Raw genomic sequence first — 12,847 nt, 5'->3', positions numbered from 1 at the left:
AATGTAATGCCAAACGGTAAACATTCTCTGTAGCGATGCCGGAGGCTGATCAGAACAAGTCGGCACACTTTACCCTTTGCATATTTCACATTTGTGTCCAATAAGGAGGCTTCCGAAGAAAACTGAATAACAGTCCTGTTGACTATTTAAAAAAACATGTTTGACAGGAATGACAAAGTTGAGTTTTAGTTACTGACGACCTTGGGACCTTTAATTTTTATTTATTGCAATATGTTGTATTAAAATAACTAAATTCAGACACGCTACAGGATCAGTGTTCATTTGTAATTTCCACCTGTTCTTTCTGGAATAACATCTGAAACGAGTTCACTGCGATTTGAGAGCAACACTGGAAGCAGTGTGGGTGTGTAGGTGGAGAAACAGTGGCTGGATGCGATGATGAAACATTTCCAACAGCTTCCAAGGAACCCAAAGCCCGAACTTGTTCTCTGGCGTGGATTCACAATGAAAAATCCCAATCAGCCTTTGACTGGTTTGGTTATGTTGGCATGGAATTAAAACAACATTGACTTTGACATGCATTCACTTACAAAATGATCCAACTTTCAAATTAAGCCGCGCAGATGGGGTGTTTCATAGAGCCAAGTCGTCCAGGATACACGCTTTATAAAGAGAATGAAAGAGAAGGCAAAAAGACATTTGGATCAATTTCAATTTGTGAGATAAAGAATTTCAAGCAAGATAAAAAAAAAAAAAAAAAAAAAAAAGGACTTTTCTGCAGCCTTTATAAAGGGATTCTTGGCTTTTGTGTGATCAAAACTTTATGTAAACCCTATGAAAACCAGATTTAACTAGCAGGAAAAGCACCTCTGGATAACACTGAGGAGTTAACAACGTGTAGACTCGTCAAACATCATCACCTTCTTACCTCCTCCTGCTGCAGGGTCTCCACACTTTGCTGAGCAGCATCGCTCTGAGCGGAGTGCACCCTCTGATGTACAGAATGGGGGTCAGGGCAGCGTTGACTCGCGGCAAAATACGGAGAGGGTCAGTGCCTTCATTCTTAAAGGTGTAACAGGTCGAACCAATGAAATTACAGGCCACAATGTGAGAGAATATAGGAAGCCACGTCCCTAAGAAAAACACAGCCACCACCAGTATGAGATACACCGATGAGCGCTTGCTCTCTCTGTCCTCAGAGGGAGGCTCCCTGTCCAACTGGAACCTGGCTATGATGAACAGTCTAACATTCAGCCCTATCATTATAATCACTGTGAATATGTTGCCCACAAACGTGCCAATGCTCGTGATCTTTTTGGCTACCCCGATTGTGACCAGGTTATGCACACCCACGATGAGGAAAGCATAGACCCAGTAGGCGAAGATGACCATCAGGGTCCTGTTTCGGGTCATGCGGAGGGAGTATTTAAAAGGTGACACCACCGCGTGGTACCTGTCTGCCTGCGCGGCCAGAATGGCCATGTAAGACAGACCTAAAAATGTGGGTACGATGTACAAGGTTCTCGTGGGGGAGTCGAAGCTGTCCCTCACGTCGAGAACGCCAACATAATAATAAGACGCGCCGGTGCAGATGTCACTGAGGCAGGTGCTCAGCATGTACATGAAGCGGTTCTCACTGCGCAGCGCTCTGCTCAGCAGGATGGAGAGAGACACAGACACGTTGAGGAAAATGATGGTTGCAGCCAGGAAAATACTGAACAGAAACATCATCACATTGCCAAAGCTTGTGAGGGGCAGTACAGGAGACAAACCCTGGCTGATGTTACTCATCGGTGCGGAGAAAAGGTGCGTGCAACAGAGTGCTCAGGTCTTCATCGCACGGGAGTTGCACTGTGCAGCTGTTCAGCTGAAGAGGGGGTTTACCTCTGCTCCGATTTATGTAGGAAGCACAGTCAAGCTTACAGGGAGACGTGGACCTGGGTGACTGTAATTCCCTTGACAACAAGTCAGCAAGCTCCTGAAAAACATACAGAGGTCAACATCTTATTAAAGTAACTTAGTAGGCCTAAAAAATAATAGTACAATTTGACCAAATTAATCTTTTATCGTTTTCAGATGTTTACATTATCATATAATTTAGCAGGTTTCTGCAAAATTTTACCCAGAGTCAGCCCATAGTCTACCTCAGGATCTGAGGACAGCAGCACCAGTCTTTGTATTTACATAGAATCTCTCATTACACCTCAAAAACCACCTTAATTCTAAATAATCTTTACTAATTTAAAACATCTTTCTATGCAAAACCGTTTAGTTCTGTTGAGGTGGTCTGCCCCCCCCCCGAGAGAAAAGGTTTTTCTCACACATGTAAATAAAATAACGTTTTTAATTAGTGGCTGCTGGAGGTCACACGTTTGATAGTGTTTGGATGCTGCATGAACAGTTAAGTCTGCACAAAGAATCTGTCAGCAACATGTGTTAACTCAAAGTGTCTACATTCAGACAGACTGACTCTGTTGAGTGTTTCATTTATCACTGCTTTACTGTCAACTCTTTCACTTACATTGTTTGTCTATTTCACGTGTATGTTTGTAACTGACAGACCTTTAGGTTAGACTTCCAGTGGATGAAGCAGTGAGTCAAGCATTTTACACCGTGATGTCCACTGTGGGGGTCAATGTATGACTGGATCAAACTTTCATGCAGTTAAATTTACAACACTGTATATACTGAACACAAACTGAATTACTGGGGATTCAAACATAAAACACGCCTTTACAAGGACGCATGTTCTTGTAAGAATCCATACAACGCATTTGGTGCAATATTAGTGATGACCGTCAGCAGTAGAGACGCGTTTTGTGTCCACACAATAGTGAAACGCTGGTGAATTGCTCCCTCTACTGGCTGAAAAAAAGCATTGAGTTTAGTCAGGTGTTATTCAATGCTTGTTTGGAAGCTTTCACTAAACTCTGTACAAGGATTTTAAAAAATACAGGGTCTGGCTTATGCTGTGTGTGTTGGTTGTTTTTTTTATGATTGAACTTCATGCCCATGCGGGGACATGTGCTGTGTACGATCACTGTCTGCAATAATCAGTAACAGGCATTTGGGAGAACTAAATCATCCCTCATTACAACTGAGTCATGAAAAATGGAAGGGCTTAGACCTGCAAAGTCAAGGAAAAGTAACACTAAAGGTGCTCGTTTCACAAATGTCTTAAGAAACCCCGTCTCCTCAAAATTACGCTTCTATACACATAAACTGTAAAAGCAACTACGTCTTTTATGAAATGTAATTGGGACATTTTCTATCAGAATAACGAGGATGTGTTGTTAAATTAGGTATGTGGCAAAAAGCAAACATGTTGATACTGAACATAGCTGGAGAACAGCGTACTTGTTTTCCCACTAAATATCCTTAATATCCTAAATATGTCAGTTCATTGCAATATGAACTGACTCTTTCCATAGGCACTCACAGCTAGGTCATCCTGAACCATCCAGACTTAAGGTGGAGGGTAATGGCTTAGAAAGGGAGTCGCAGTAAACCACTAAAAAGGGTTGTGGAAACAACAGGAAGCACAAACAAGTGATTGGTGATCATCTTGTTTCCACCACTAACAAACACTCCGGGGACTTCTGTCGATTAGGCTTCATTTATTCTTTCCGTCTCTACCTGTAAACATGCCAGGTGTTTATGCTACAGCCCCTGCTCTCTAGAGGTCAGGACGTTTGCTTAAACTCTGACAAGTAGCAGCATTCATGTATAAATACAAGGAATGCCGATCTTCTGGCGGAGCGTCAGGATGCTCCTCAACGCCACCATACCTCTGTCGGTGGATTTCACCACTCCAGAGGACTACCTCATCTTCATCTTCCATATTATGTTCGCCACCAGCGCCGTGCTCGTCGCCGGCTCGGTGGTCATCGGGATCTCCTCCACCCGGTCTCTGCGAGGCCAGAACCGCTTTATATTCATGCTGAACACGAGCATCAGTGACACTCTGACCGGCTTCTCGGTCTACTACCTCGGCCTCTTCGACGTCCAAGAGGGCTATCCTTCGAGGAATGGCACATTTTACATTTTACCCTCATTCCTAGGTGTCAATGTGTTAACATTCCTCTTTGCTCAGTTTGACCGGTACTTCGCCGTTTGTCATCCGTTCTTTTACAACCGCTACATAACAAGGTCTTTTGTCATTGGTATTTGCGCGTTTTGCTGGATTTACACATACTCCATCCTCACGGTGCAGAACATGGTGCCCATTTCAAAGGCGGCTCAAATAAACGCGTTTGGCGTAATGACTCTACAGATTATAGTTCTCATTAAAGTGTTGATGACAATTAAATTATACATCATAGCCAGGAATCACCTGGTGAGAGAGGCGCCCAGTGCTGAGAGAGACAACAAGAAGGAGTCGCTGCGCATCATTGTGTTTGTGGTTATTTGCTTCTTGGCTCTTTGGTGTCCATCCTTTGTCAATATAATTGTCAGACAGTTGACTAGAAACGGTCTGAGATTCAGAAACGAGGCCACTAACCTGTTCGCCATCATGGCGCGTCTAAACGCACTGGTCACACCGGCTCTGTACATCTGGGGCAGCCCGGCGCTGCGGGGAGCAGTTTGGAGAACTGTGTGGCGGAGGATCTGCCCCTGGAAGAGAGCGAGGTCGGTCTCAACAGTTAGTGCGATTTCAAATTGTACTATTTGCGTGTTTGGGAATATTTGATTGTTTTGTTCAATTTTGTGTGTAAATAAGAAATATCTTGTGAGACAATAACTGCAGCTCTCTCCCTCCCTCTCTCTCCACCCCCACCCTCTGTCTCTTTTTCAGAGTTGGCTTTAACTTTGAAGACAAAAACATTATAATGAAGCAACCTGCACCTGGATCATCATAAGGTATCACAGGGTGATGGACTAAATGGGCAGATCACGGGGCTCACTTTGAATGTGTTTCAATCAGTTCTGATTTAACGTGAGTTCTTTCACCTTTTAACTACTTTTTAATGACAAAACGATGAAACAGGGGCAGCTCGAATCACAAACAATATGAATGCAAACAGCACTGTGTTGAAATCATATGTTCAGCTGCGACAAAGGCGCCAGACTAAGATCTACAACAAGCGTACTTCTGTTCTACAGGTGTGTCACAACGCATGCCCGAGGTGCTGATCCTGAGACCGCCAAGGATCCAGGAGCTGTTCGGGGTTCTCGCTGTCTTTGTTAAGCTTAGAAGCAGAATTCTCGCAGGCGTCAGTCGCAGAAAGGCGTTCAAATTGTAAAGCTGGTTAGAACGGTTGGTGCCATTCTGGCATTTGTATTCGTGATGTGCGGTATCAAGCCGCGAACCTGCCTCTTACTTGTAACTTGAATTTGCCGCAAGTGATCTAAAATGCACAAACTAACGCACAAGCTGTAACAGGAAAGAAAATTATGACCTTTCAGGACCGTGTTCAGAGGCGTGGATCGGCCGCTGATGGTAAAGGTTGCGGAAGAGCACCGCGGACAGCTCCACTATCACTCACAGCCGCAAGTTCAGGACCTTGGTCAGATCCGTTTTGTTGTTGACAGTGGTTTCTCCAACCAAACACAAAACGGGCCATGATGGCTATGGATGATAGGAAGCTCAACTTATTTAGGCTATGCCCTCATTAAAAAAAAAAACTCTCTTAAGTCTTGTAGTTTTGTCTGTTGCTGAATGCTGATTTAGAAAAGGAAATTTTAAAAAATGAAAAACAAATTTTCAATAAAACTGATGGGGAAAACTCAAGGGGAAAGGGCGATGAGACGTCATTTATCATCAGGCTATCTATCGGTGTCTCTTCCTACATAGTGATGGGTCGACTGACCGGGGCTAGTTGTCACACGGGTAAGTTGTCACAATGCAATTATCTTCTCCACCAGAGGGCGCAACTAAAAAGTGGAGTACTAGTTTTCTTCCTTTGCATAGTCAGGCCTCATGGACTGAGTGAGAAGAGGACAACACATTGTAAGTTGAGATGAGCACCAATTAACCATTTTTCACTACCCAAAGTAAAAAATATTAACTCTATATTTTTTGAAATAAGCTTCATTCAGATAAAAATCCTAGCAGTTATACATGTGGACTTGTTAAAGTAGATATTAAGGCATCCAGTCATACCTCAGTCATTGTTCTGATTTAAGCTAACTTTAAGATAGAGCTAGCATTAGCAAACATGGTCTTTTGGGGCAACTTGTCACAGTCATTTGGGGGTAAGTTGTCACATGTGACAACTTACCCCAGAATAATAACTTTCAAAAATAATTTAAATCAACACATCCAAATGAAAATTTTACTTTATTTTTATAGGAAAAGAGTGGTTTAAAAGAGAGGAGAAAGTGAGAAGATGGTCAGGAGTTATAAAAGAAAAACAGAACATGGCAGTGCAGCTCCTGACGTGATGCTGAGGGCAGTCAGGCAGGTGACCCTAGGTCACAAGTCCATCAGGAGTACGGCGAAGGACTTTAATGTCAACTACCGTACTTTGGCGCGGTACTGTAAAACATTCACACCAGCTGAAATTCAGGGTCAGACAGCTATCCCAACTACAGTGGTTGGGTACAAATCACCACGGCAGGTTTTCAGCACAGAGATGGAACTGCAGCTTGAGAACTATATCAAGAGATCCTCTAACATATATTTTGGTTTGTCTCCATCAGAGGTGAGAAAGCTGGCATATGAATTTGCGGTGGCAAAGGGCCTGAAATTTCCGCAAGCTTGGTCAGACAAAGAAAAAGCCAGTGCCGAATGGTTTACAGGCTTCCTAAAGCGGCACCCCTCACTTTCTCTTAGAAAACCAGAGGCAACTAGCCTTGCCAGAGCTAGTGCCTTTAACAAGGAGAATGTGAAGTCTTTTTTTGACAATCTGGAGAAAGTGTTAACCAGACATTCCCTGGGACCAGGAGATATCTGGAACATGGATGAAACTGGAGTGACAACGGTACAGAAACCAGACCGATTGGTAGCCAGGCGTGGCTTCAAGCAGGTGGGGTCACTGACATCTGGGGAAAGGGGTACCCTGGTGACCCTTGCCTGCGCAGTCTCAGCCACAGGGAACAGCATCCCCCCCTATTTCATATTTCCTCGGGTGCACTTTCGTGATCATTTTATGAACAATGGGCCACCAGGCTGCAAAGGAGGAGCAAATCCCACAGGGTGGATGAAAGAACCACACTTTGTTGATTTCCTCAAGCATTTCGTGGAACATGCCAAGTGCTCAAAGGAGAAGCCCTGCTTACTCCTTCTGGATAACCACTGCTCACATCTCTCTATTGATGGGCTGAATTTCGCCAAAGAAAATGGCATCATCATGTTGTCCTTCCCACCCCACTGCTCACACAGGCTGCAGCCTTTAGACAGAAGTGTTTACGGGCCATTTAAAAAGCATGTAAACTCTGTCTCTGATTCCTGGATGAGGAACAACCCAGGGAAAACACTCAGCATCTATGACATCCCTGGGATTGTAGCAACTGCTTATCCCCTGGCTGCAACCCCACTTAATATTCAGGCTGGCTTTCGGGCAACAGGGATTCAGCCTTACAACAGGGATGTGTTCTTGGAGACAGAATTTGCGCCATCTTACATCTCAGATCGCCCCTACCAAGACCCAGCTCTACCAAGCTCAAGCACTAACCCAGCCATTCCAGGCTCCGAAATTGTACCATCTTCTCCAGGCCCCAGCACTGACCCATCCAGCACCAACCCAGCCATTCCAGGCCCCAGCACTGGCCCAGCTGCTCCAGGCCCAGGCACCAACCAAGAAGCTATTCCAGGCCCTAGTAACCCAGCCTCCTCCACCAACACATTTACTCCAGAGGATATTAGGCCTTACCCAAAAGCTGGTCCAAGAAAAAAAGTTACCCAGCAGAAAAAGAAGAGAAAAACTTCTATTCTCACTGACACACCTGTGAAGGAGGCACTTGAAGCTGAAAGGCAGGCACAAGGGAAGAAAAGACTGTTCAAAAAGAAAGGCAAGGCAACCAAATCTAAAATGCCAAAGAAGCAAAGCACAGGGAACAAACAGAGGGCAGATACAAAAAGAAAAACTCCAGATGACTCCTCATCGGAAGAAGATGAGTCCCTGTGCCTGGTCTGCATAGAGCCATTTGGAAACAGCCGCCCAGGAGAAACATGGGTGCAGTGCATGATATGCAAAAGATGGGCACATGAAGAATGCACCCCTGGCAATTCAGTCTACATATGCCAAAACTGCAACTCAGATGAGGAGTCTGGCTAGTGAGCTCAGGTTTTGTTTGAGGTTTTCTTTTGTCCCAGGACCAGTTTAAGTGTTTCATGATGCATGTTTCATAATATTTCATTTTATTTCATGTTATTTCATAAGATGCATGTGCTCCTGGCAATTCAATCTACATAAGCTATGCCAAAACTGCAACTCAGATGAGAAGTCTGACTAGTGAGATTTTCTTTTGTTCCAGGACCAGTTGAAGTGTCAGTTTCATAATGCATGTTGCATAATATTTCATGTTATTTCTTGAGTAATAAAAGTGAATTATTGTCATTTATTCACTTTCAATTAAAACAAATAACAACAATAATTTTGTCCTTATTTTATGGGTTGCAAAATCCAGTGTGACATCTTACCCCACATAGTGTGACAACTTACCCGTTTGTGGGGCAACTTGTCACATGGTGACAATCTCCATTAGATTGCTTATAACTCTGCACTGACACAAGATATGAAAATGACATGAATACAAAATATATACCTGAGACTTTGGTCTTTCATCTGGTACATATTTTTTTTATATATGATGTTTTGATTCCAAGATATCTATATGAATGTAAAAAGTGTGACAACTAGCCCCGGTCTCCCCTACTTGTGCTTTTCCAGCTACGCCTGTCAAAATGTCTGCTGTCAAGATGGCCCATTATCTCCGTCCAAATTACTGCAAGCAGATTTGGGCCCAGTGTTTTGGTGAAATTCTGCTATTCAACCTGCACACTGGGAATTGCGTATTGTGTGATTTATGATTTCTAAACAACAGTTTACCCACAGTGCCAAAAACATCTGGTATAAGAGATTTCATGAGTTTGTTTGTTTGTTTGTTTGTTTGTTTGTTTTAGTGTTATTGGGTTTCTAAAATGAGATTTTGAATCTTGATCCAAACTCACAAATCCAAAGCATAACTAAATTATTAGATTTTTTTTTTAATTAGCCAGAGACCTAACTCATGTTATTTTATTGAGTTTCTGTGACAGGTTATATTCAAATGTCAAATTCTTCATTTTATTATTGCGAGAGTAATGACAACTCTCAAAGCCTGTTTATTTATTCTAAATAGAAATTTTATGAGAAAACCTTGATCAATCTCACGTTTTTCCAGTACTCAAATGAGAAATACATTTAAATAAACATTTTGAAAAGCCTTAAAAAAGTTATTGCAGGGAAGATGTTCTTGGAAGTCTGAGCCCTTGTGACAGGTCACTAACCCTTGTATCCTGAGCCATCCAGCTAGATGAACGCTGCAGCAGTGAACTTAAGTTAAAAAATGAAAATATAAATCAGTCTTAGTGACACAGTTGTTGTGCTTTCTAAAATATAATATATATCAATAATAAAATTCACCCCTTTTGCCTCAGATTGAACCTGTGTTTCTAGAGGGTTTTTTTTTCTAGAGTGTGTCAAGTCTGGAGCCCTGTAAGATGATGGGTGTTAGTTAAGATCTTTCCAGATATATTAATGAGATGTTCTGATCTACCAAAGGAAGCTATTCGGGGTCATAGTATCACATTCAACACTTAAACAGAAGAGGACTAGGGAGGAAACAAGGCTAACAACTTAAACAAAGGCAGTTTGAATCTGGCTGGATGTTGTAGAAAGCTATTTAACTGTTTGCAGCTTAGACTATTCTGCTGATGAAGGCTGGACTTGAAACAGGTCTAAAGTTATTGTCAATAGATGAATGTCTATTATGAACCTTAACTTCAACTTCATCTTTTGAATAAAAGATTTTTATAGTATGTTTACATTGTGGCACTGATAGTTTTACCTAAGTAAAAGCTTTGAATGCTTCTTGTGCACTGGGCCCAAGTTGCCTCCATGATCTCTGACATGTGGGATAGCTCTGTCCCCTGCTCTCAGCAAAGTTCATTACTAAAAGACAATTCATCTCTTTGTGGGTTATGGGATGTTAACTGTCAGTTTTGAATCAACAGAACTGTGCCCGAGCACATCGCTGGAAACAAATAAGCTCCAAATACAGAGCAGTTAAAGTTCACCCTATCGGGACTTTCTTGGAGCTGAACGCGAGAGAGGAAGTATTGTCAACAACAACAACAACAACAACAACAACAACAACAACAACAATAAGGAGCTGACCTAAGTGATCTAAGTGTATCCCTCGTTAACTTTTTTTTTTTTTTTAATTGGGATGTCCGTCATCATCAGTCCACCTATCACTGTTCCACTCCCCCCCTCCTGCACACCATCGCCTGTCTGAGCATCAACAAGAAGAGTAATCTGCAGAAAAACAAGTGACTTTAAGACACGAGTCCTACCCTGTTTTTGTCGCAGTTCGTGTCGGGCTGCTTCCATCATTCACTCCCATCATGATCCTTTCGGTCAACATAACTCTCGTCCCTCTGTGTGTTGACTTTACCAGTCCAGGAGACTATTTCCTTTTTATTTTTCACATCTCGGCCGGGGTGAGCACCATCCTTGTGGCCGGTTCCGTGGCATGGGGCATCGTTAACACGCGTTCACTGTTAAGACAAAATCGGTTTATATTCATGCTGAACACGTCTATCTGTGATACACTGACGGGCTGTAGTATTTTCTATCAGTACCTGTTCGATGTGCAGACGGGCTTCCCTTCTAAAAATGGGACGTACTACATTTTACCCTCTCTTCTTGGAGTTAATATCATGACATTTCTATTCGCCCAGTTTGATCGATATTTTGCCATTTGTCATCCATTCTTTTATGGTCGCTTCATCACCGCGAAAGTGGTTATATGTGTCAACGTGTACAGCTGGGTGCATGTATACGGCCAGTTGTTCATACAGCACATGGTGCCACTTTCTAAAGCCATAGACCTCGCAGTATACAGCAGAATCAGTTTGCAGGTTATAATTATCACAAAAGTATTCATGACAGTTAAGCTGCTCATTGTGACTAAGAACCAGCTGCTGCGAGAGCCGCCGGGCCCGGAGAGAGACAGTAAGAAAGAGTCTTTGTTGATCGTAGTGGTGGTTGTGGTGTTTTTTCTGCTGCTGTGGGGCCCATCCGTGCTCTACACGGTTGTGTCTTCGCTGACGGGTAAATATCTCGACATCAAAAACGACGCATTAAACCCAATGAAAATTTTGTCCAGGAGCAACGCTCTGTGTACTCCGTCCCTCTACCTGTGGGCGAGCCCTTCGCTCAGGGAGGCCGTGTGGAAAACGGTGTGGAGCAAAGTCTGCTGCTGCAAACGGCCCAAACGGTTGGTGGGGCAAATCACTTGATTTGTATTGAACAGTGTTCAAACTATAAAAGGCAAATGTGCAGTTAATTCGTTTGTATCTGCACAGACTATATAAACATTGAATGTCTAAAAAATATCAGTGGTTTTGTAGCGTAATTGATATTAAGGAGTCAACAAAACAAAATTTAATTAACAATGGTGGGATTCATTTTTTTTCATTATCAACTAATGTAATTGTGGTGACCAGAAAGTGGCTTTTAAAAAACGGAACTTGAATATTTACCTGTTAACAACAGACAGCCAAAATAAAACCGCAGCGACGAAGAAGGCCTGCGTTGCTTATTTTAGGTTTCAGGGCCCTGGTATTGTGCATTCGACGTGGTTTCTATGGACAAACCTGTGACTTAGAAATTATATTTTTGTGCTTCTAATTTGCAACAGCAATTACGTTTTGGAGGAAACTGTCTCAGGCTTCGGGTTTTAGTCAGTATAACGAAGAAGCGTTGCTTGTGAAAGTTTATGTCAGTCATTACCGAAGGGATGAAAATAGAGTTGCACTTATCATGTCAATTTGTATGCATATAATAATTATGATGATAACAATAATGGTATTAATTCGCAACTGATTCACATTTTTTCTTCTTGCATGATTGATAAGGTTGGCTGTGACAAAGAACTGCGCTTTGAGACCAGACTCCACGTTTGAATAAGTGTTTTAAATTTTTGAGATTCCGTTTTCTTAACGTCATGTCATCTTCCTCAATCGACTATCAGACTGTCAGGGAGTTAGGTTAGTCTGTGCAGATGTAAATATTATCATGTCCCACGTTTCCAAAAGTTTTGTAAGCCTATCATTATAAATTCATAAACTAAAAAGAATAAAACATGTTCTGTTACTCAATACTTTGCCCAGACTTGGATTCTTCTACTATTATAACAAGCTCTGATGTTTTTAATGTGCTAGAACATGAATAGTTGTCAAAGTGGAGATGTTGTAGAGAGGCTATACCATACAGATTGCAGAGCACTGCAGATACAAATATCACGGTGGATCCAAAACTGTCAGTTTTCTCATTACACGATGTCTTGACTTTCAAGCTGTCCTGTAAATCTCTGTGACACAGTAACATCATGATATGCTATGGTTGCAAGCCACAACAAATTAAATCAAGCATTAAATACTTCCTCACCAAAGTGTTATTACAGGTAGGACCGAAGAAGATCTGAAACGGTCTCTGGACTATCAGGTAGGAAAACTGTGGGACACACTGCTGAAAACAACAACAACAACAACAACAACACACACAAAGTAATCAAAACATCATAGCATAGGAAACACCTAGGGCAGAGATGTCTGATTACAGAGCGTGCATCCTCTATATGAAAACTTTATGTTTATGTTGTGCCATTGTGTCTCCCACCATATACAATAGGAAAACTGATTTAAAACTGCAGACTTATTGCCCATAGTTTTAAA

The 12,847-nt window shown here is 42.3% G+C and overlaps 3 protein-coding genes across 3 annotated transcripts; 2 read left to right on the top strand and 1 right to left on the bottom strand.

Annotated features, from left to right (window-relative positions):
• Positions 1-885: 885 nt before the first annotated feature.
• On the bottom strand, positions 886-1,752 carry LOC121184351 (beta-2 adrenergic receptor-like). Its single transcript, XM_041041969.1, has one exon. It carries the CDS (start codon positions 1,750-1,752, stop codon positions 886-888), a length of 867 nt encoding a protein of 288 aa, XP_040897903.1.
• A 1,948-nt stretch (positions 1,753-3,700) lies between these two features.
• On the top strand, positions 3,701-5,149 carry LOC121184350 (G-protein coupled receptor 15-like). Its single transcript, XM_041041968.1, has 2 exons — positions 3,701-4,590; positions 5,065-5,149. The coding sequence occupies exons 1-2, from the start codon at positions 3,701-3,703 to the stop codon at positions 5,147-5,149; spliced, it is 975 nt and encodes a 324-aa protein (XP_040897902.1).
• Positions 5,150-10,513: 5,364 nt separating this feature from the next.
• LOC121184349 lies at positions 10,514-11,410 on the top strand. Its single transcript, XM_041041967.1, has one exon. It carries the CDS (start codon positions 10,514-10,516, stop codon positions 11,408-11,410), a length of 897 nt encoding a protein of 298 aa, XP_040897901.1.
• The last annotated feature ends 1,437 nt before the right edge of the window (positions 11,411-12,847 follow it).

This window comes from Toxotes jaculatrix, chromosome 7 (genome assembly GCF_017976425.1).
Source record: "Toxotes jaculatrix isolate fToxJac2 chromosome 7, fToxJac2.pri, whole genome shotgun sequence".
Taxonomy (NCBI): domain Eukaryota; kingdom Metazoa; phylum Chordata; class Actinopteri; family Toxotidae; genus Toxotes; species Toxotes jaculatrix.
Note: the sequence above shows the minus strand (reverse complement) of the source record. Positions and strands in the feature narration are given on the sequence as shown.